The sequence below is a fragment of the Sander vitreus genome, chromosome 4, assembly GCF_031162955.1.
Source record: "Sander vitreus isolate 19-12246 chromosome 4, sanVit1, whole genome shotgun sequence".
Taxonomy (NCBI): Eukaryota; Metazoa; Chordata; class Actinopteri; order Perciformes; family Percidae; genus Sander; species Sander vitreus.
Genome location: NC_135858.1, coordinates 13819570 through 13843929, shown reverse-complemented (window position 1 = coordinate 13843929; position 24360 = coordinate 13819570). Strand labels below are relative to the sequence as shown.

General features: G+C 41.0%; 1 protein-coding gene across 2 annotated transcripts in view; it reads right to left on the bottom strand.

Annotated features, from left to right (window-relative positions):
- Positions 1-2234: 2234 nt before the first annotated feature.
- tex264a (testis expressed 264, ER-phagy receptor a) overlaps positions 2235-24360 on the bottom strand; it is a 78122-nt gene continuing 55996 nt past the window's right edge. For both annotated transcript variants that reach the window (XM_078248463.1, XM_078248464.1), the window contains 2 exons: positions 9030-9201; positions 2235-3679 (listed from right to left, as the gene is read on the bottom strand). In XM_078248463.1, coding sequence (XP_078104589.1) covers positions 3315-3679; positions 9030-9201 — 537 coding nt within the window. In that variant the 3' untranslated portion in view covers positions 2235-3314. The remainder of the gene's footprint in view (positions 3680-9029; positions 9202-24360) is intronic.

Here is a 24360-nt window from a genome sequence, read left to right as displayed (position 1 = left end):
CAAGCGGTCACGAGGGGGGGTACAGCAGGCTATATATTAAAATAAAGATTCTTTGGAGACGCTTATCTTCAGCGGTGGAAATTGTATTTGGGATCCGCAAACAAGTTGTGACACAGCACGAGTGTGAGGTCAGACCCAGATGGCACAGCGATGCGCGCAGGGGGACATGCGCTTTGAGAGGGCGAGCTGCGAACCTTTCCCCTACTCCTGCAAGAAAAACAGCTTCAGACACGTATTGGTCGAGAATCTTAATTTGTGTTGAAACATCTCCCCCCATCTCTTTCCACGTGCAATGTAATGAGATTAATAATTAACATCATGGGAAGGCAATCATCTCTGCGCCCTCAAATCTGCACGACACCCCTGTGGGCTTCACAATTAATTAAATCAGTTGTTGACCCAGTGTGTCATCGCAAGTCTCTTCCAGTCTGAGTTTCATTTTTGCCTTTGGGCAAAGGTTGTGCTGGCAGGATTTAAACTAAAAGTGCAACAGAGGACATCTGTCCCTGCAGACTGATCACACCTCTGTAGGCAGTACAGCTACCAATCTCATAGTCTAATCACAACACAAAATGCCAGCCACAGACTGTTAAGTGCAGATATTTTAAAACTTGATTTCTCCCATAGTCTGAGAATGAACAATTTGGGCGAAACGTTAGTACATTTTCTCATGAATTGTTCTTAGATGGCATGAAGATTATGCGTCATTTCTATATAACAGACATGCAAGAACAAAACAATGTAAAGTATTAAAAGTACAACATAAAGTATCTTAATAAGATGCAAGAACAGCTTTGATGCTACTTAGATTCTCAAAGTCTCTGGAGGGACAATCACCAGTCTTTCAAAATATATTCTTTTGGTTTGTCACCTACAGTGTATCATGTGGAATTATGGGTTGTGTTCTTTTCTGCACCTTGGAAAAGTCTACAATAGCCAGACTAATATTGAATTTTTGAGGAACATACAGATGTTTGACTTAATAAGATACAGCGAGGTAACAGTTGATACTCTTTTTTTCTACATAAGCAGCACATAACAAACAGGTGATAAATAAAACTGGTTTTCTGGTGGACACTGTTTCTAAATAACCTCAAACATATCATTTGATACGTTATACGTTACGTGATATGTTATATTTATGTGATAAGCTAATATCTGCCATTACATTAACCTGAGCAGGAGCAAAAAGGACCTTTTTTTCTCTCTGGTTGATTTAATCAGTAAAATTACTGTGCCTACTATGGTGTTGGATTTGGATGAAAACAGTTGTACTTATAGGTCATAATGCTCAGTAAGGACCACTGGGTAAAAAACACTTGTCCATCTAACATAAATAGTCTGTTAGAGCCTATTCTTCCTCTTCTGCTGTACTCACAGCTGATTAAATATACTGACACAAATGCCATACCACTCATCCAAATGCTGGTCACATTAACCCAACTCCTGCTAAGGTGACAGAATTCGGATACAATAGGATTATGTAATGACCTTTTAAGAGTGCTTGGGCTTCTCAAAAGTATTGTTTTGTGCGCACTGATTAAAAATGCCAAGTGTTGGGCACCCTGGTAGCCCACGTAGTTGAGCTTGCGCCCCATGTACCAATGCTCAGTCCTTGCTGCAGCGGCCCAGTTTTGAGTCCGACCTGTAGCCCTTTGCTGCATGTTGTCCCCTCTTTCTACCCCCTTTCCTGTCTGTCCTATCATATCAAGGCCCAAAAGCCCCAAAAATAATCAAAAAACAACAAACAAAAAAAATGCCAAGTCTGCCTGAGGGGAAATTGCTCCCTCAAAAAAAATCTTAAAATAGTTTTGCTTCTCTTTCTTGACTTGCCAACATACATTGCGCCATTATTGGCTCCTTCTTAAATGTTTCTCTTTTATTCAGCTTTTGAATTCAGCTCTTTGCCTTTCCAAAAGAAGCAGCGGAAAGAAGCAGTCATTAAAATTGGAAACCATGAAAGTGTTTAAGACAGAGCTTAATAACTTATTAGGCGCTAACTCCTTAACAACAATGTGTCCCACTGCCACCGACACTTTGCAACATCTCTCGGCCTCTGTTGGGATACAGACAAATAAAAATGGATAAGAATTGTCCTCAAGAGTAGAGCAGTAATGATGTGGCTTTGTATTAAAACTTACAGATGGCTATTTTTAAAAGACGACTGTATAGAATAAGGGTTATATGATTTTTTTTTGTGCAGCGAAATCTAAGCACAACTGATTCCTGTCAACTTAACTTTTCATTGGAAAATTTTATTACAGACAGAAAGACACAACCACGGCAATGTGCTGAACATTACTTCCAATGTCTCACAGCACCAACAATTTCAACCTATGAACATATCACAACTAGTCTCTGGAAAAGAGTGAATTTTGGCTACAAACAGAACTGTAGACTGGTTCAACAAATCGACTATAGAAGAGAATATTACGTTAAAATCTAAAGCAGTTATCTGAGCAACAGGGTGACAATAAAATATTCTGTACAGTATCCAAGGGGAAAAGTTTGCATCTTTGAATTGAATTTTACTGTAATTCCTAGTCCTGGTGACTTGGAGGGTTTGGAGATGTTACTGGTGTTGATAAAAGTTCTTTCTGCCTCAGACTTCTGAATTATCTCCTGTGTGATAGATATTCTCCACATTGGATTTTTTTTTTTTTTTAACAACACACTGAAATACAGTAGGTCTGTCAACATTTTTACAGCATTAGGTCCTACACATTTTCACCCCATCATTACTGTATATCGAGACACCAAAGTCGGGTAATGCACACCAACACATTACAGACAAATCCTCAGGACATGGGAAGTGGGGTACAATATCAACTGTTACACATGGGCAAAAAGATGCTGTATGATGATCCAGGAGAGCTGGTGTCAATGTCCTTCCTCTGATGTTAATCTTAAACTGAAGTGTCACAAGGAATGGTGGGGATTTACACAGGATTACAGTTTGAAATGAAATATATACTTGAACAAATCTTGCCTCTCATTTGCCACACACTATGTGCAGAGAAAATTAGGTTTACTCAAGAAGGCTTAACCAAATGAATGGTCTGTTGTATCCTGACAGAGTTTAAATATAGGATCAGTAATTATAAAAAAAAAAAAATGAAATGAGATTACAGTATAACAATAGTACAGGCTTCAAAAAGAGAATCAGAAGGCGCAGAGATACGGCATGTTGGTCACGGCATAAACAGCTTTAGATCCACCAACAAGATTACATGACAGATAACCAGCGACAACTGAGAAACTCTCTAGCATGCCAGTGTTACATGGCCTCATCTCTTTTCTCTTCAGCATCCTCCCTACTCCTCTCCATCCCCCAAGGGTTGCTTCTTCTCAGCCACCAGTTCAACTGCTTCTCTTGCTCCGTCTTCACCCTCAGGGACCTCCGCCTCTTCTCCATCTTCTTTCTCTTCCCTCTCTCCTCCTGCCTCATGCTCCTCCTGATCCATGTCAAGCTCCTCAAAGGACGAGCCGCTGCCCATTGACTCGTTTGAGCCCCTATCGCTGTTGTCCCTGTGCTTAATGTCTTCATTTGCATCCATTATGTCCCTCAGAGGCAGGGAAGATGCCAGGGAGGCGGCTGTGGAAGCAGCCAGGGATGTCTCTCTGCTGTCCCAGGGCACACCGCCGCTCACTGAACTCACATCACTGTGGGAGTCTGCACCTGCAGCAACACAGGAAAGAGGCACAGATAAAATAGGCTCTAAATTAGCAAAATAACTAACTAAAAGATTATAGGAAAGGAAAACCCAATTAGAGTGAACTAAAGGTGTTGTGTGCTGATGTATTATAAGCTAATATGTTGTACGTATAGTGTTGGATATTCCTGGGTGGACCTGGAAAGAAGTCAATACTACCTCCACAATTCAGAAAAGCACACTAAAAATAGCTATGATGGTGTTACCATCAAATTACAAACAAATTAACATTTTGACCTGATGATGGCACTAGAGGAAAAGTCAGAGCATCATCAAAGTTATTACAATTCATCCTTTGGGACCGTAAATATCTTTACCAAATTTCATGACAATCGCTGCAGTAGTTACCAGAATATTTTACACAAAACCACAAATGTCAACATCATGGTGGCACTAGAGGAAAAGGGGATTAATCCTCTAGGGACGATGAATATCTGTACATCCATTACGTACAATCCATCCATTAGTTGTTGAGATATTTCACAAAAAAACTAAAATGTCAATCTAATTGTTGAGATATTAGAGTTTGGACCGATTGACTGCCAGACAGAACTGGCTAAACATTTTTTTTTTTTTTTTTTTTAATCACTATTTTCATATAGAAACAAAGGTTAATATACAGTAACCAACATTAACATTATGCCTTGTAACCTCATTAAAGATGATGCAAGAGTGTAAAGATGTGTGCCTATGCATTTTCATTCTCTCCCATCCTGTGTTGGCAAAATAACGTTTGTGTTATGAAACTTCTGATTCTTTGGTCACTTAAAATTCACCAGATCTGTATGTTTAACTTACTTTATTATAATGATACCAACCCCACTTCCTTCAGCTGGCGAGCCTGGTTATAAAGCTCGCCAGCTGAGCTCATAGGACCCAGATTGTTATTGTTAAAGAGAGAAAAGATCTAAACTCAAAGATGAGTCATAGCCATGTTAGCAACATCTGCATGCAACATCTGCATTAGATTGCATCTAATGTTCCTGTATTGTGCTGCAGTACAGCCAACTATAGCTCTGCAGGAAGGGAATGTTCTAGCTGCCGCCGTCTGCAGCATATACCACATATCTGAAATCATCATGAACAAGTCCATTAGCTTAATTAATGGAGATTTCCTCACCCACATCATCAGCTTGCTAATGCTTTCAGCCTAAACCTGATTCCAATTGGCCTTTGATGACGATTCTACTACAGAATAGTTATTCATTATCTCATACTTGTTATTTTTAGGTCTTTGTGTCTAAGTGAACCAGAAGTAAGATGCTGTAATGTTGTGAGCAGAAACATAGTAATTGTAAGAAATATATATGAAGCAATATGAAGGTTGAAATAACTTAAGGTTTGTAAAAAGGTCAAAGATAAAAATCTAACTCAACTGAAATGAGGGAGACAGATGAAAGCTATGAGGCCTTTGTTGCTTATACTGCCTAAAATTACAAATTAAAATAGGAGTCAAGACTTATAAATGTTAGAGGCAAATTCTGGGTTCAAAGGTTTTCTAATTTATGACCGTTATTGTATTGTTTGACAATTTTACCCCTCTTGTTCTTCTGCAATATACTGACATTTTTGAAGTGAGTATATCTTATTTGGTTTAAAATGAACAGCCTCGATATAAAATGTCTTCCACAAATAAAATCTGACTATAGTTGACTTGACTATCCCACAGGACACTAAAACACTATTGTCCGAGCTATTTTCCTGCTGCTTTCACTCTTCAAATAAATCTCATCCACACATCAAAGTGTGTTTGCACTAAATGTGTCATCTGGTACCTGAATACAATAAACAAGGAGTCTCCAAGCTCCTTGCTAAGGTCAGTCTCTCCTTTTCATTCCGTCGAATCTTCACATCACTCAGCAATCTAATTATCACATCCAGCAGATTTGATAATTAGTCCATTTAGGTTATTTATAATGTCTATTAATGGGCCTGTTGATTAGCTAGCAGGTCCAAACAAAACTTCTGGGAATGATCTTTAGAGGAACAGGTCCATGTGAATGTGATGGGACTGAGTTGTATTGCTTTAAAAGTGATTTATGTTTCATGTACTTGTTGCAGTAAAAGGAGATTTCCATAGAGACTCATTTTACAATAAAAGGGATTTTACAGGAAATAATGGGACTATTTAGGGTAATTGGGTGGACAGTCCCCCAAGGAAGAGCCTCAACAAACTGGAAAACTTTCACCCGCTCTACAGCTGCAAGCAAGTCCTGAAATTGGTACCCTGGTTAAAACCAGCTGTGCCTCTGAAAGTCTTTTAGATAACATTTGCCTAAATTAGTTGCTAAATTGGGCCCATTGGGATTATTAGCAGCGAATCAAGGTCTTGTTCTACCAACTGTTTGGAACAGAGGAGAGGATTTTTAAGGAGGTAATTAGACACTGATAGGACTGAGGCATGCTGAGAGTTTGGAGAATCAGAGTCTAAGTGGATGGTGAGAAAAGTGTGGCAATAAAATGCATAAACAGAAGTTAAGAGGTGATACAGTAGATGGATCTTCTTGTTTACAAATTAGGGCTGGGAGGAAGGAGCATTTACGGCTACTCATAAAAATATGCACATTTTGTAAATATGCACATGTATGGTTGTACATGTATGTCATAGTAAACAGTGTGTTTCTCAGAAAAAAGCAATTTCTTTCCATCCAAATTTAAACCAAATTCCCAGAAAATATGCAAAAGAAAATGCTAATGAATACATGTTTCCATCCACTACTGTTATGTTAATATTAGGAGTTGGCCGCATTAAGATTAGCAGCTAGTGGCACTAATACTCCAATCAGATGCCGTGAAATCATTGCAGAAGAAGAGGGCACTTTGAAATGATGTTTTCAAAAGAGCACCAGTCAAACCTCAAACAAACAAAAACAATGTAAATATGGCTTTTATGTTTGTTTCATGTATTACTTTGAGGAAGGTTACAGTCTCCTCATTGTACCGCACAGATCTAATGTTTCCATCATCTTCTTTGCACAGTGGAGACGAAGATTCAAAGTTGCACTCTTCATGTCACTTGTCATAATTTATTCAGTTTCCATTGCACTTTATTGCATTTTGCTTTCATTGATATGTCAAATTTTCCACCTCAGCCAAGTGTAAAACCTTTTGTGATTTTTCTTTTCAAAATTGTGGTTTTCAAAAGGTGGATGGAAACACACTTAATGCCCCTCCTTAGTCAAGAGGGTTAGGGCTTGTTGCATCACATTTAACATCGAAACATAGCCACATCTGATGGTAAGTGATACCTACCACAATTCTCACACAAATTAATAGAGCTTAGTTACCTAATGGTGTGTAATTATACAGTGATTACAAAAAAATAAATAAAAGCCCTGTCTAACACTGGTTTGTGTCCTCAAATGATTAACAATCTTCTCGCAGCACAAACAGTGGCTGCTGTGATCCCCAGATTATCATAAATGTGTTTTCATTTTGTTTTGGTGTTTCCTTGCTGTCAGGGTGCTCTGTGATGGTAGAAATAGGACAAATGTTCGGGCACAGGCGGAGTTTATGTTCAAGAAGGTCTATAAATAAAGTGGACACTGGAGTTGAGGGATGAAAAGTCGAAGGCAATCTCCCAGGTGCCGGAGCGGGATTTCCACAGTTGGCTTGTCAGACAAAGCTTAGCTCCACTGATTGATCTGTCTCTCATTAAGAAAGCTCAGCTGTGTCTGGGAACACACACACACACACACACACACACACTTTCTGACTGTGGCATACTGAGCCTTAAAACTCATGTAATAAACCAACAGCCATGATGTAGGAACACTGCACACAAATAGGCAAGACATTCATATTCCCTCACACCTGCCTTCTTCTTGTTGTACAACATATAACACCTGAGCTGACTGTGCAAATGTTAAAAATGCACACCTCAACAAAAAGAGTTTCTTCAGTTGGAGAAAAAAAAATCTGATTTCCTACCACATACAGTAAAGCTGTATAAAGTCTGATAAAAGTAACACTTTGCAATAGAGATTTGGTCCCTCTTGAATCTCCATTTATGTTACTGCTACCACCAATCACACAATAGCTCCTTATTAACTCTCTCTTGTGCAGAAATCTCACATTACTATAAACAGAGCCTAGAGTACACATGAAGTGTTTTTGTATCATCTACATTGTAATCCCAAAGGCTGGACTTTTTGTAACACTCCTTATTTGAACTATTTCTTCTATTTGATTCCATGTGAAAAACTTGAATTTGACTTTCACCCCTACCATACCCAGTTCCTGCATGGGGGTCTGAGACGATGAGACGTTATATTGCAGTGTGTGTGTGTGTGTGTGTGTGTGTGTGTGTGTGAGAGAGTGTGTGCATGCGTGCATGCTAGTAAGTGGTGTGGGAAAGAAAGACACCATCATTTAAAAAGATTAGAAAACATGCAAGATCAACTTAATTCTATCTGACATGTTTTCTTGCCCTTTAGTTCATTCTTATTAATTCCTCATTTGTAAGAAAAGCAGGCCATGATCAAAGCGTCTCGGTCTGGTGATGCTGACTAACTAATTTAAAGTTGTCCAGTAAATAGCCTTGACTCTCAGTCTCTCAGAACTGTCCATTGTCAGTTGCACCACAGCTGACAATTGTGCTGTTACGGTCTGAAGTTAGGCTTTACATGCCTCAGGCAACGCCACTCTGCTTCGATGGCAACCCCAATCTAAACATGCCAAAGACCTGTAAACATGTGCAGATCAAGACCTTCTTCCTGATACACCTTTCACATTGTAACTGTTTTACAAGGGATGTAACATGATCTAAGCTCAACTGGTAGACAGCACCTAAATCAGCCCACCTCCACCCACTCTGCCCCATCGAAGCAACACCATTTTCTTTCTCTAGTGATTTGTACAATGACAAAGTCAATACTGCCATGGGTCCAGCCTACAGGTCCAGCAAGTTTGAAAGAGTGATAGCGGCAGAGTAGACATTGCACATGAAGACATACTTGTAGTGACAGAACAATTACAGAGTCTCATATATCACATAGTCCTCAGTGATCAAGGGAAGGAGGAGAGCCAGTGCGGTGTTGGACAAAATAAAAGTCTCCTCTATGTTTTCTCACCTATAAAATATTCCTCTATGTTTGCTTCTAACTGACACAAGCTATAGTCTCAATAGAGCATAACACAATTGCCATTTGATGAATCAGTTGTATTTTCTCAGTGAAACAAACATTTCTCTTATTAGTTCTTAGTATCTGGAATTATGTTGTTTGACGAGATTTATGGCTAACACTGTCAATTATTTCCTAGTAGGGGCTCAATAGTAACAACTTGGTTGGAATGAACACAAATGCACAGCTGTACCTGTAATGTCAGTTCCTCTGTCCTCGTCAGAGTCCTCTTCTTTAACATCCGTTTTAACCTCCTCCTTCATCTCTGGAACAAAGAAGTCTGTCTGGCGAGACAGTGGAACCATATAGTTGATGACATCTGAGCTACAGATCTCAATGGTTGGGAATGCACACAGCATCCTCTCCTGTGGAAGAAAAAGAGACAGTGGACAGTTAGATGTATAACATAAGGCATTGTTACCCGGTTTTGTGCACAAAAAAACTAAATGAAATGAAGCCTGAATATCAGCTGAATTTTGCACAACACAGCTTCACAAACTTCCACGGGTCCCTCTAATTAAACACCTTTTATAATTACATTGTGCTGGGATTGGAAAGAAAGAGATGAGCATGTAAATTATCATAAACTGAGACTAGCGGTCAGTTATACCAAAGAACAGATCAGACTGAAGATTTAGGGGGAAATTTGTTTCTGTCGTTCTGCTCGATTAACTGCTTGATGGTCACACAATGACAACATTTGGCTTGAGAAAATATGGACAACGTAGATAACTGTGATGGTCTTAGAAGGGTAGAATACTTCAGAGGAGCAAGAAATAGATATGTAGCTTTAAAATGTCTTCACTTTGCTGACATAACAGTATGTCTTTGGCACATTAATATAAATATGCCCACCCATTTTAGTCCATTAAAGTTGCATTGCCATCCATATCTACAGTGGGGAGAACAAGTATTTGATACACTGCCGATTTTGCAGGTTTTCCTACTTACAAAGCATGTAGAGGTCTGTAATTTTTATCATAGGTACTCTACTGTGAGAGACGGAATCTAAAACAAAAATCCAGAAACTCACATTGTATGATTTTTAAATAATTAATTTGCATTTTATTGCATGACATAAGTATTTGATCACCTACCAACCAGTAAGAATTCCGGCTCTCACAGACCTGTTAGTTTTTCTTTAAGAAGCCCTCCTGTTCTCCACTCATTACCTGTATTAACTGCACCTGTTTGAACTGGTTATCTGTATAAAAGACGCCTGTCCACACATTCAAACAAACAGACTCCAACCTCTCCACAATGGCCAAGGCCAGACAGCTGTGTAAGGACATCAGGGATAAAAATTGTAGACCTACACAAGGCTGGGATGGGCTACAGGACAATAGGCAAGCAGCTTGGTGAGAAGGCAACAACTGCTGGCGCAATTATTAGAAAAAGGAAGAAGTTCAAGATGACGGTCAATCTCCCTCGGTCTGGGGCTCCATGCAAGATCTCACCTCGTGGGGCATTAATGATCATGAGGAAGGTGAGGATCAGCCCAGAACTACATGGTAGGACCTGGTTAATGACCTGAAGAGAGCTGGGACCACAGTCTCAAAGAAAACCATTAGTAACACACTACGCCGTCATGGATTAAAATCCTGCAGCGCAAGCAAGGTCCCCCTGCTCAAGACAGCGCCTGTCCAGGCCCATCTGAAGTTTGCCAATGACCATCTGGATGATCCAGAGGAGGAATGGGAGAAGGTCATGTGGTCTGATGAGACAAAAATAGAGCTTTTTGGTCTAAACTCCACTCGCCATGTTTGGAGGAAGAAGAAGGATGAGTACAACCCCAAGAACACCATCCCAACCCTGAAGCATGGAGGTGGAAACATCATTCTTTGGGGATGCTTTTCTGCAAAGGTGACAGGATGACTGCACCGTATTGAGGGGAGGATGGATGGGGCCATGTATCGCGAGATCTTGGCCAACCACCTCCTTCCCTCAGTATGAGCATTGAAGATGGGTCGTGGCTGGGTCTTCCAGCATGACAACGACCCGAAACACACAGCCAGGGCAACTAAGGAGTGGCTCCGTAAGAAGCATCTTAAGGTCCTGGAGTGGCCTAGCCAGTCTCCAGACCCGAACCCAATAGAAAATCTTTGGAGGGAGCTGAAAGTCCGTATTGCCTAGCGACAGCCCCGAAACCTGAAGGATCTGGAGAAGGTCTGTATGGAGGAGTGGGCCAAAATCCCTGCTTCAGTGTGTGCAAACCTGGTCAAGAACTACAGGAAACGTATGATCTCTGTAATTGCAAACAAAGGTTTCTGTACCAAATATTAAGTTCTGCTTTTCTGATGTATCAAATACTTATGTCATGCAATAAGATGCAAATTAATTACTTCAAAATCATACAATGTGATTTTCTGGATTTTTGTTTTAGATTTCGTCTCTCACAGTTGAAGAGTACCTATGATACAAATTACAGACTTCTACATGCTTTGTATGTGGGAAAAGCTGCAAAATCGGCAGTGTATCAAATACTTGTTCTCCCCACTGTCTGTGTCTACATTTGCACCCTCCTGTGGTGTGTGTAGAAAGTGGAGAGATTATAAATATTATACTATATTTTCTCTAAAGAGGAGATTAGCCTTGCATAATTTTGCTACATGCTTTCATATAGTTCTCAGGAGATTGCAGAGATGTAAGAGTGCAGCAGGAATGAGACCTGGGTAAGCTGCAAAGGCCGACCTCAGCTATGATCGGTTGCTAAGTGACACATGAATGGTTTAGTATGAGATACTATACAGGAATACATGCAAGTTCTGCAAAATCTAATTGATAAACAGTTTGCACAGCTTTACTTAAATATATTTTACTCTAGCCACACAACAAAACTTTACCTCTCCTGTGGATGAAAAATTATATTCAACATAGATTTTCTTTCATTAATGCGGGTCCACTGTTTATCCATACTTTTCAACACATCATGCTGTATAGGTAGCACTCATTTCCTCATTTCTATCACATGTCTTAGATCTCAACAACAATGAACAACACATCTCTTTTTTAGCTACAGTTGTGGAAGACATATTCAGATCCTATATTTTAGAAAATTCTAATTCAATATCACAAAATGTATACATTATTTGATCATTATCCCTAATGCATTATTAGTGTAAGCATCATTTAACAGTTGTAGTTGGTCATAGGGAAGTTACTTTATATACAATTTGTAGTTTAAAAGGTCTTCTATTGTAAAAAGTGAGATTTCCATGTCTTTTTTTTTTTTAAATTATAAAGCAGGTTCTACTACAATACTTTGAAAGTATCAAAACACACACTCTACAGAGAAATGCACGCAGCCTGTATTAAATAGTGGTGCCTCGAAACGAGCCATCGGGACTTCAGTATGGTTGTGATGTCACAACTATACTATACTATATATATATATATATAAATAGGTAGAAAGCACCGCTACAGACATTCCCCGGCTGCAATGACGGTGCAGAGACGCCAAGAGCGCAGACACTGAAGACATAGAAATGCTGACCAATCAGAGCAGACTGGGCTTTTCGGGAGGGGGGCTTAAAAAGACAGGCACTAAAACGGACAGTATGAGAAAGATAATGTGTTTTTAAACATTAAAGCATATTAAACATGTTTTAGTAAAAACCAAAAATACAAGTAGGAACCTGAAAATTAGCATAATATAAGACCTTTAAAATAAACCAGTGCACAATATTTTATTTTAGTACTTAAGTAAATGTACTAAGTTAAATAACATATTTTTCTACAAACTGTATTTGTTGTTGATCATAACAATATATATATATATATACACTTACAAGCAAAGTTTCATTTGAAACATTTGAACCTCTCTCAGGCCTAAAGTGACCAGTTAGAAAATCTAATGTGCTTTTCTTTTAAGAAGCAGTGAACGTTCTCAGAATTTCAGAAATGCCTTGTCTCAAAATTTAATTGAAGGTACAGACTGGCAATGTTGCCATGGTTGTGCGACAAAGAGGGCTATTCTGGTCTATTCCGAGGGCTGGATTGTTTTACACCAGTCACCGGACTCATTTTCCTCTGGGTCACGGTGATCTAGGCTGAGTGATTGGTTTTAATCTAATCCTCTGCAAAATAAGACCGTAGGAGCTGGTATGAATCACCTGGCTGCTACACACGGGGGCTCCAGCCCCGGGGCTGCCAATGCAAATGAGTACCCATCTCCTTGAACCTGCTCCGATAATGAGCAGGGAAATCTAGACAAAGACAGTTCACTATACTGTAGACTCACACACCACCCACCCACCCACCCACCCACACACACACACACACACACACACACACACACACACACACACACACACACACACACAAACATTTACCTTATTAAAACAGTAACTTGTTCATAATTATCATAGTTTCTCCGTTAGCCCTCGTGCTAGCAGGGACTGCAGGTTTCCTACCAGAGACTACATCAGGTGGTTTTACTGATTAACACACCCTCGACCAGTGAGGGGGAACTCCTCAACCCTGAATATTCTCAGCACTCCATGATAGTGTGAAACCACATCTGTTGTATATGTGGGTTTTTGCCTTCAGCATAGAAAAAATGACCGGAGCCTGCAGGTGGATGCTGGGGTGGTGGTGCTAACAGCAGGCAGTGACACAGCTGCAGGGCAACAGCAGCATTGACAAGGCAGAGATGGGGAAATTGTGCAGCTTAAATAGACCGCCAAATTGAGGGGGTGTGTTTGGTAAATGATACGGGGGAGTGAGGCATGTCACATGTGTGTACGCAGTGCAGCTTGAGTTGACTGCCTGAACTAGCTCGCAGGCGCCGCTCCATTTGCGGTCCTGCGACCTGCCAGCCAAATTTAGGCCATATTGTTGATTACATTCCTACAATATAATGTTAAGTTAAGGAAACACGTTTTTACTGTCATTTTGTTTTGCTTTTTACTTTATATTTCTATATCAGTGGCATGGACATTTGGCTTATTGTATACTATTAGTATATTGGTTGATGGATCAGTGTAGGTCTTTTTTTACTAAAGAAGCCATGCTTTTGCATCACTTTGAATAAGCACTGGAAAAAGATAATCTTTAGAAACTTGTTGTTTTTAGTATGTTTAGTGTTTTAATTCTTCTTGTACTTGGCACTTACTCCTCGACGCAGCAGCCGCGGGTTCGATTCCGACCTGAAGCCCTTTGCTGCATGTCATTCCCCCTCTCTCCACTTTCAAATAAATAAAGGCCTAAAATGCCCGACAAAAAAACACATGCTTGATATGAATTGTCTTACCCATTTGAGACCTGTGCTAGGAACATATCTATCTAACATAAAAAAAAAAAAAAAAATCTCATTCTCACCTCCCAACCAAACTCTCTCCAGACGGAGGTGTTTATTAAAAGGTGTCCCTCCCTGCAGATATTTTTCAATGTTTAATCTGTGATTATAATATTCATTTCAGTTCCACTTTCTTTTGATATCCAGAGTTTTGCCCGTAGATGTATTTCAAAGAATTCTGTGACTCCACATGTGAATATTAGGTTCTTCCTTATCACTCCTTGTATTGCTAACATAATAAATTGCTTCAAAATAGATTAGAGAATAGAATTTATACATATTTGACCCACCTCCATATTTGTTTGGAAATGGTGTCACTGCTGCAAAAATCTACACAAACCCTACTGTTGCCTATTACACAGTCTGAAATCTATTTCTTTTATTCTTCTTATTCATTGTCTTATGTTACAGCTAAAGAAAAAAAAAACTACTAACATCTAGTATTAACCAATGATCAGCAGATCAAAGCAGGTCTCATCTTTGGAAGGTACAATTCACTAATCCATATTTACTCTTACCAGGGAATTGAATAAAGACATATCAGATAGATTAACTGTCCTGTCATAATCAAAACTCGCTCCTGGCTTGAATGTTTTAATTATGCAACATGCAAGATGTTCTATTTCCTCCCTGTGCCCTTTTCTGGTCTCAGCCTCTATTTCTGCTGTCTGATTGGGTGCCATCTATTTCCCTATAGCCTATCCTGGAGTCAACATGCAGCCACTTAACCTACGTCTGTGTCCGGGAGCTGCTGGGTTTGAAATGTGCTGTCCGCAGGATACGGAGGAGGATGAGACTGAACCGTCTAAAGACAGGTCAGTCGTTCCTCCCTGCCGCCTCAGAGCAGAATCAGTCCCACTTATTCTCTCATCACTGATCCATCATCCTGGGCAAAGAACCGGCAAGTGAACAACCAGTTGGTATCAACACCATTAAACCAAAAATATTCCACAGACCTGTTCCTAAATGTATAGTGGTTTTACAAAATGGGTCACTTTAAGTCCTGGCCCTTATGTTATGTAACATCATTCCTAATAATTAATGACTTTGCAGCAGTGAAATGTTTTGTCTATTAAACATATTACATTTAAATTGTTAGAGAGTAAGTGATTAATGGACAATATGTAATCCTATTATCATACAACATATCCTTTACTTTATTTCCACATGCAAATCACACTGCCTTTTATTTGAAGAGATTATTGCCAAACGTATGGTGTTGCACCTGCAAAAAACTAAAACTCATCCATCCATCCATGTTCGTCCGCTTATCCGGGGTCGGGTCGCGGGGGTAGCAGCTCCAGCAGGGGACCCCAAACTTCCCTTTCCCGAGCCACATTAACCAGCTCCGACTGGGGGATCCCGAGGCGTTCCCAGGCCAGGTTGGAGATATAATCCCTCCACCTAGTCCTGGGTCTTCCCCGGGGCCTCCTCCCAGGAGGAACACCTCCCTAGGGAGGCGCCCAGGGGGCATTCTTACCAGATGCCCGAACCACCTCAACTGGCTCCTTTTGACGCAAAGGAGCAGCGGCTCTACTCCGAGCTCCTCACGGATAACTGAGCTTCTCACCCTATCTCTAAGGGAGACGCCAGCTACCCTCCTGAGGAAACCCATTTCGGCCGCTTGTACCCTGGATCTTGTTCTTTCGGTCATGACCCAGCCTTCATGACCATAGGTGAGGGTAGGAACAAAAACTGACCAGTAGATTGAGAGCTTTGCTTTCGGGCTCAGCTCTCTTTTCGTCACAACGGTGCAATAAATTGAATGTAATACCGCACCCGCTGTGCCGATTCTCCGACCAATCTCCCGCTCCATTGTCCCCTCACTCGCGAACAAGACCCCAAGGTACTTGAACTCCTTCACTTGGGGTAAGGACTCATTCCCTACCTGGAGAAGGCACTCCATCGGTTTCCTGCTGAGAACCATGGCCTCCGATTTAGAGGTGCTGATCCTCATCCCAGCCGCTTCGGCTGCGAACCGATCCAGTGAGTGCTGAAGGTCACAGGCCGCTGATGCCATCAGGACCACATCATCTGCAAAAAGCAGCGATGAGATCCCCAGCTCACCGAACTGCAACCCCTCTCCACCCCGACTACGCCTCGATATCCTGTCCAGAAATACTACAAACAGGATTGGTGACAACGCACAGCCCTGGCGGAGGCCAACTCTCACCTGAAACGAGTCTGACTTACTGCCGAGAACCCAGACACAGCTCTCGCTTTGGTCCTACAGAGATTGGATGGCCCTGAGAAGGGACCCCCTCACCCCGTACTCCCGCAGCACCTCCCACAGTATCTCCCGGGGCACCCGGTCATATGCCTTCTCCAGATCCACAAAACACATGTAGACCGGTTGGGCATACTCCCAGGTTCCCTCCAGGATCCTTGCGAGAGTAAAGATCTGGTCCGTTGTTCCACGACCAGGACGGAATCCGCATTGTTCCTCTTCAACCTGAGGTTCGACTATCGACCGAACCCTCCTTTCCAGCACCTTGGAGTAGACTTTACCAGGGAGGATGAGAAATGTGATACCCCTGTAATTGGTACATACCCTCTGGTCCCCCTTTTTAAAAAGACCACCACCGGATAAACCACCACCCCGGTCTGTCACTCCTTAGGCACCGTCCCAGACTTCCACGCAATGTTGAAGGCGTGGAGGCGTGTCAACCAAGACAACCCCTCCACACCCAGAGCCTTAAGCATTTCTGGACGGATCTCATCAATTCCTGGGGCTTTGCCACTGTGGAGTTGTTTAACTACCTCAGCAACCTCCACCAGGGAAATTGACGACAATCCCCCATCATCCTCCAGCTCTGCCTCTACCATGGAGGGCGTATTAGTCGGATTTAGGAGTTCCTCAAAGTGCTCCTTCCACCGCCCTATTACCTCCTCAGTTGAGGTCAACAGCGTCCCATCCTTACTGTACACAGCTTGGATGGTTCCCCGCTTCCCCCTCCTGAGGTGGCGAACGGTTTTCCAGAAGCACCTTGGTGCTGACCGAAAGTCCTTCTCCATGTCTTCTCCGAACTTCTCCCACATCCGCTGCTTTGCCTCTTTCACGGTAGAGGCTGCAACCCTTCGGGCCCTTCGGTACATTGCAACTGCCTCCGGCGTCCTCTGGGATAACATATCCCGGAAAGACTCCTTCTTCAGTCGGACAGCTTCCCTGACCACCGGTGTCCACCACAGTGTTCGTGGGAATGTTGCACAAACTCATTGTTATATATAGGATTTTCTGTCCACGACAGCAATCTACTTTAAATAAGAAATGAGTGCTGCTAAAAGCACTTAGTTTGTTGGGAAGTTCATTAAATGGCGATGTAACTAGACATTGGGTTAATCAGGAATGATTAGTAAAGGCGTACACTGTGAATGTGTTTGTATATCGGTGTGTGTGTGTGTGTGTGTGTGTGTGTGTGTGTGTGTGTGTGTGTGTGTGTGTGTGTGTGTGTGTGTGTGTTTGGAAGGCGGGTTAAGGGACGCAGAAACAGACAGATATAGGGGACAGTCTAATGGGGCTTTTACAGTGCCTTTGACCTCTCGAATTGAAATACCAATAAAAGTAAAGTAAACATATAACAACATCCTGGCGCTTGATTTACTGCATCACTTAACTGACTCTGAAATATAAACATGGCCACAGAGTAACTGGGCTCTGAGCACAGCAGAAGAGCTCAATAATGACACTGTATAAAGTATTTTAGCCTCTCATGCTGTATGTGAAATGTATTCCATCCTTTCAGGTCTGGTGAATAACACTTACACAAACAATCTTCCGCTTCCAGATGTGGCTTGAAAGACATAACATCAAGCAGCCATTTTTTCAAAGATCTGCGAGTTAGCTTCGTTCTTCTTTTCATGTCTCATCTCTCTCTCTGTTTGTTTTCAGCTCAGTGGCTCTTGTAGCTGATGCCAGAAAAAAAAGAGATGAAGAAGATGGAGAATCTCACTCAAAAGGCCAGCAGTCTCACAAAGTCAAGAAGCAAACCGCAGCAAAATTCAAGAGGTCTGACTGGAGAATGATCCAGACAATGGGGACATGTTTAACTTGTCCTTGTTCTAGTGTTTGTCTGAGTACAGTATATCAGAAATCAGAATTAGTAATCAGAAAAGAAACGTATGCTGACGAGCAGATGTGCTACTGGCCTGTAGTCTGGATCCTTCTAACCAAATGGACTTATTTTTGTTCTTATTCCTGAGGAGCAAATATAGATGTAAAGTGGCATCACATTGATAATATTTCCTGCAACAACCATAACAGGTTTAATTAGAGAAAAGCTTTAAGTGATCTTCACTTTAGATTTTAGTATAATTCTCTCAAAACTAAAGGAAAAGAGCTTTTTCTTTTACACGCTACAATGTCTTGCATGAATGTTCAACGACCATACATGCAGGAATCAATAACAGAAGGAAAAAAAATAATTTCTTATCACCCTCTCCAAAGCTAGAAGACACACTATAAAGTGAAAGGCTAATGCTTATTTGATTCAACTAGAAACGCACCACCCTGCCATTACTTTCACTCCCGTTTGGTTTATTACCAACACATTAAACAGCTGGACACTAAAGGTCCTGTGGGGTTGTCTAGGAGACGTTAGAAGGTATTCTAGGAAATACAAAAAAATCACTAACTTAAATAAAAGTAGGCAAGGCAGGCGGAAGAAACATGTAGGCAACAAAAAGGCAAATTACAACACTTCATCACAACCCCTGGGATTTGGTGTAAATCAACAATGGAGGGTTTATGAGAGAATAACAAGATCTAAGGCTCCACATAACTCAGAAAATAAGAGCTCCTAGGCAACTTCCTACTTCCACTAAACTGAAAACAAACCTACACACAGCCTCGGTCCATTGGTCTGTAACAGGTTTGATTGAAAGTGAATAGTTCATGCAGCTTCTGTCATGTTCAAAGTTATTCATAATGCAGGAAATCATCACTTGAAGGAGATGATGAGGTAGCTTGAGAAGAACAAAATAGAACTTAGCATCACAGATTTATAATACCTGAAAGACCATCCAAGGGTAGATTTTTCCTTTAAACATCCCTGACTATCATTTGAAGAAACTACTGATCATACGACAGAAAAAAGGTGTTATCTTGCCAGCAGAAAGAATCAGTGACAGCACACCTCACCCTCCGGGGAGAAACCTGAGATATAGCTGAGAAGCGGTGATGAATAATGAAAGGAAGACAGAACATTCATTCAGCCCTGTATTCACAGTGACAGCTTCCAACTAGTATGGACCCTACGGAAAGATGAGAAGGCCCCTGGCCCATAGCTATGGGTGTAAGCCATTTCATCACAATGGGTTATATACAGAACACACACCCATCCATTCACACACAAACATACGGACACACTCACACATCTATTTATAGGTGGATGATTTCTCACACTGGCCCCCAGGCACACTACAAGGAAGGAAAATTAATACAAAAGTTGGGTGACTCATGGTGACAATTGGTGACAGTCCCCTGAGTTCTCTCTCTCCTCTGGTCCATTTACTCCAACTGCACTACTACAGCCACATAGTCCACCCTCCTCACACCCACCATAACCTCCTTTTCCCCTTTCTATCTGTGGAAAGAGACAAAAACTCTGAATTGGACACCTCTACCGAGGTGTGAAGTAGACTGTCCCTTATGGTCACACACTTCCCCAGAACAGTGTATTTTCATTCTGCCTGCAGTTGGGCTATTTTCTGCATCCAATTCAGCAAGCCCAGGCCTCCTCCATCTTACTTCTATGCCCTGGTGGAAGTGTGCATAGGTAGCTGTGGGTGGAGGTACCAGAGATCTGAGGACTAAAAATGGCATTGCTATAAAGGCTGTAGAGCTAGAGGAGCGGAAGGCAAGGATATGGGTTTGTTGCAACCTCTCCATGCACCCGTGCAATCAATAAGCAGAAACACTTGATAAGCTTCAAGTATAGCGACTCTGTCAGCAGCTACTGTGGTCTCCAGAGGTCTTTCACAATTGATATGGTGAGAGGCAATAAGAGTAGCTGGTCTTCCAGCTGTGGATTATAAACTCCCCCCGACAGTCAGGTAGTTCACCACTTTGATCCACATTGAACAACTATTGAATGGATTGCCATGAAATGGAATCCTACTGACTAATTTGTGTCTGGTGCTGACTAGCAAAAAAAAAAAGAAAAAAGGTGAACATGCAAACCTGCTAAATATCAGCATGTTGTCATTGTGAGCATGTTAGCTTGCCAACATTAGCACTGAGCTCAAGTAGAGTACAGATTCATACAGCCTCTGTGTCAATGCTAGTTTTTAAACAAGAGTTGCACATTTTAAGTGTATTAGTGATATATGATGCTGCAACCTGAGTTGCAGGTTTTCTTCTTCGTTTGGATCATTTCATCATTTGCACGTGTCTGAATTTAATAGTCTACTATTCAGCTGTGAAAACAGACTTTTTTTAGACTTATTTATATCAGTTATTTTGGGTACAGCAAAGCACCGCTAAGAGTAATGAGCTTTCTTTTCCTTTCACCATAGTGTTATCAGAGTAATACTTTCCCTGTATGTCCTTCCCAAGTCTTTGTCCTGTAATACCCAGTTTTAAAAAGCAGTCTGAATCCTGGTCAAGCATTTACATTTAAAACCAGGCTATTAATCGTGTTTCTCTTATTCCCTATCAAGTTTACAGAAACTTGGGTTCTCTTTTCATCTGGGTCATCCGGTCTGCAGAAAAGACCATTGGCTGCTTACTGCCCACACTTGACAGCATCGCCTCAGCCCGCTACCTCAGCAGAGCTAAAAACATAATCAAGGACTCCTCTCACCCAGGCCATGACTTTCAGTTACTCCCCTCAGGAAGGCGTTACAGGTCTGTCAGAACTCGCACATCCAGGTTCAGAGGCAGCTTTTTCTCCACAGCCATTACAACTCTAAACATTAATTTATAGAAATAGGACTTAATCATGCTGAATGATTATCTTGCCTGTTTTGCACTGCATTTGCACTTTTCCAGTACTGTGATCTTTTGAAAAAAAAAAGATTTTTTGGTGTGATAGTACGGCGTGAGTAATTGTATGAATGTATACTACTATGCACTAGAAGCACCTGTCCCATTATGTGTATGTGAGGGTATGGTTTGTGGAAGAGTATGGCGTAGGGCTGAACAATTAATCGCATTTTAATCACGATCACGATTTTGGCTTCCCACGATCAAATTCAAGTGATCGAGCGATATTTAAAATGCGTCATTCCATTCATAGAGCGTTCCGTATCAAAGTCTTTTTTTTTTTTCTTTCAAAGCTCCGTAAACCACTGTCTGATCACGTGCCTCCATGAGACAATCAGAGTGAACACAGAGACACACACACACACACACAGTGTACATGTATACTAAGAATGGGATATCATTATTTTGACAAAGATTGATGAATTTGTGTATTGTGCTATTGGGTATTGGGGAGAAAGTGCTTGGGAAACAGAAGATTTGCTGGGAAAACATGACACAAGTTGGGTGTGCTTGTGTAACTATGGCCAGGGGGTTTGTGGGACACTCAAAGATTTTTTATTAAGGAACATAATTTTTTCCACACTTTTTGGACTGAGCCGGTTTCTTTTTCTGCTCACAACCTCTCCACATTTAGAGAAAATTCGTTCAGAGGGAACGGATGACGCCGGCTGACGTTTTTATCCAAACCGACCATTAGACCATACATACATACATAACATACCTTATCAGGAGCGATCAGAATAAAGTTTTACCACGTCAGAATGACCTCTCTTCCTAGATGCTTCCATAGTAGGTTTATGAAAATAAATCGATACAAACAAACTAATGCTTGTCACTGTAGAGGATACTACGAACCAAACGCAATGTTGTACATTAAAGTTTTTATGCTTTGAGCGCGCTACAATTCAGACTCGAAACGGGCGGTGCCAGTTGCAGTGCAGCAGCTGACTGGTTCGCGTGTGACGGTGGTGTTGCGAACCACTCAGCTGATTCATTCAGAGAACGAAGCAGTTGCTGCTTCGGACGTCATATGTCACGTGATTTTTTTCCGTACCAAAGCAACCTTCGGAGCAGTGGTTCAAATGGAATTTTAGTTAATGGTTTGAAGCACGTATCGAAGCTTCAGTGTCAGAGTGCCATCGCTACTTAGTATCCTTCAACAAAGGAGGAATGTAGCACAATATGGATGTGAAAGCAGTTATAATTAGCCTATGTGACAATAAAATTAGTTTTGGTTAAAATCAACAAATAATCGTGATAATTAATCGTGATCTCAATATTGATCAAAATAATCATGATTATCATTTTGGCCATAATCGTGCAGCCCTAGTATGGCATGTGTGTATGAATGTATACTTCTAGGCACCAGAAGGAGTAGCACTTCAATTTCGTTGTGACAATGTCTTACAATGGCAAAAATAAATCATGCTGATGATTCCGATTCTTTTACATGATGTTTAGGAACTCGGGTTGCTACAGAAAAACAATAACCAGCTTCCTTAAGTGCTATAAACACACTGAGTGAAATGCATAGTTCTTTGTGAGCTCTGAATGCAGCCTTCGAGGACAAAAGTTAATGTGCCCTAAAGGCCTACAGTAAACACTTGCTTTAACGCAAACAGTGTCTTTACAGCAGCTGTGAGATTTCCTTCTAAAAAGGGATTCAACAGAAAGCACAAGGCCATTAAGAAAACCATTGGAGAGGTTTGCAGTCAATTAGTCCTGGCCATTAAAGCTTCAAAATTCAGTGAACCATTGCATGGAAAGGAGGATATGGAAATACATGAATATGAATTGTGATTAATTTAAACAGGCAGACAGATCCCCTCCTGTAATTTAGATCTTAATCTCAGAGTCTAATGTTAGAGATATTCACATCTCTATTCTAATGAGATACAATTAGGAGAAGAGGATGTGGACATTGGCTGAGTGAGAGACTGGAATATCTATTCTTTTCTCCTGCAGGCTTCTCATGTACGGAGCACCTTAGATATATGCCACATAAGTCCTCTACACACTGCTGCGGTGTCTATGCACAAGCATACCAGAAGGCATTTAGTGGGACTGAGAAATTATTAGTGAATATATTCTGACCTGTCAAGTGAAGAGGGCTTCATTTTGCAGAAGTGGCATTTTGTTAAGTTTCAGCAGTATAATGAAGCTCACAAAAACAGGAAACCCAAGGCAGATCATTAAAAATGTTCCTAAGTTCCATGTGGCATCCTCATAGAAACATGTGCAGCCAATCAATTTATATATGTTCATACTGTCAAGACATAATTAAAAAGGCAGCAACTGAAGAAAAGTATTGCGTCCACAGATAGGAAAATATGTGATTAATGTAGCAGTAATGAGTTCTGTCTGGTATTTTGAAAATGGCCAAATAATGAAGTGACTGACTGTCCACATTATAACAAAGAACTGTGAGTAAAAGAAACAGCCTGCACAAGATTAAAAAAAAAGACGTAATGGATGATGAAAATCATTCTTTCCAAACAGCAAAATTGATAATCAACTGGAAGAAACAAAATTCTTTTAACCAGGCTTCACTTCATCTATTGTCCTTCACAAAGTCCTAGCCAGCCCGGCTTTGTAGCCCTAGAAATGAGCCATAAGGCATTCTACCACCTCTCTATGAATAAACCATGGGTACCCATCCTTGGCATTCACACAGGAAGAGGGCATACACCAGCTCAAAGCACACCTGTGGCCATGGCACACATACTAAATTAAATGCAACTGACAGGGATACAACAATGACGGACAATTGAAGCCTAATTTTCTCTTCAGATATTCTATTAATTTGCATTAAAGTAAATAACAAAAATACCATACTGTATCTGCTTGTTCCAATATTTAATTGATATGTTTTTTTTAACAGTGCCATTACGTCAAATAGAAAATTCTAGATGTCTTGTGCATCCCTTTATGCCCACACACACATTTCTCCATGATACAACCTGACATATTTGTTATCTTTGGTAACCTTGGTTACTTAAGCATAATTTATTTAAAGTTATGTGGGTTTTGAACAAGACAACATGCTTTTCTAAAAGCTCTGCCACACAGACTAGTAACTGGTAGAACTAATTGTCAAAAGTCTCAGCTCTTCTTCTGAGACAGTAAAGTCCCTGTCTTCCTGTTTTTACAATTCTTCCCCTCCAACCCATTGCTGGGCATGTGGGGAATTAGGGCTGGGCGATATGGAGAAAATCAAATATCTATCTAAGATATTTTTGACCAAAT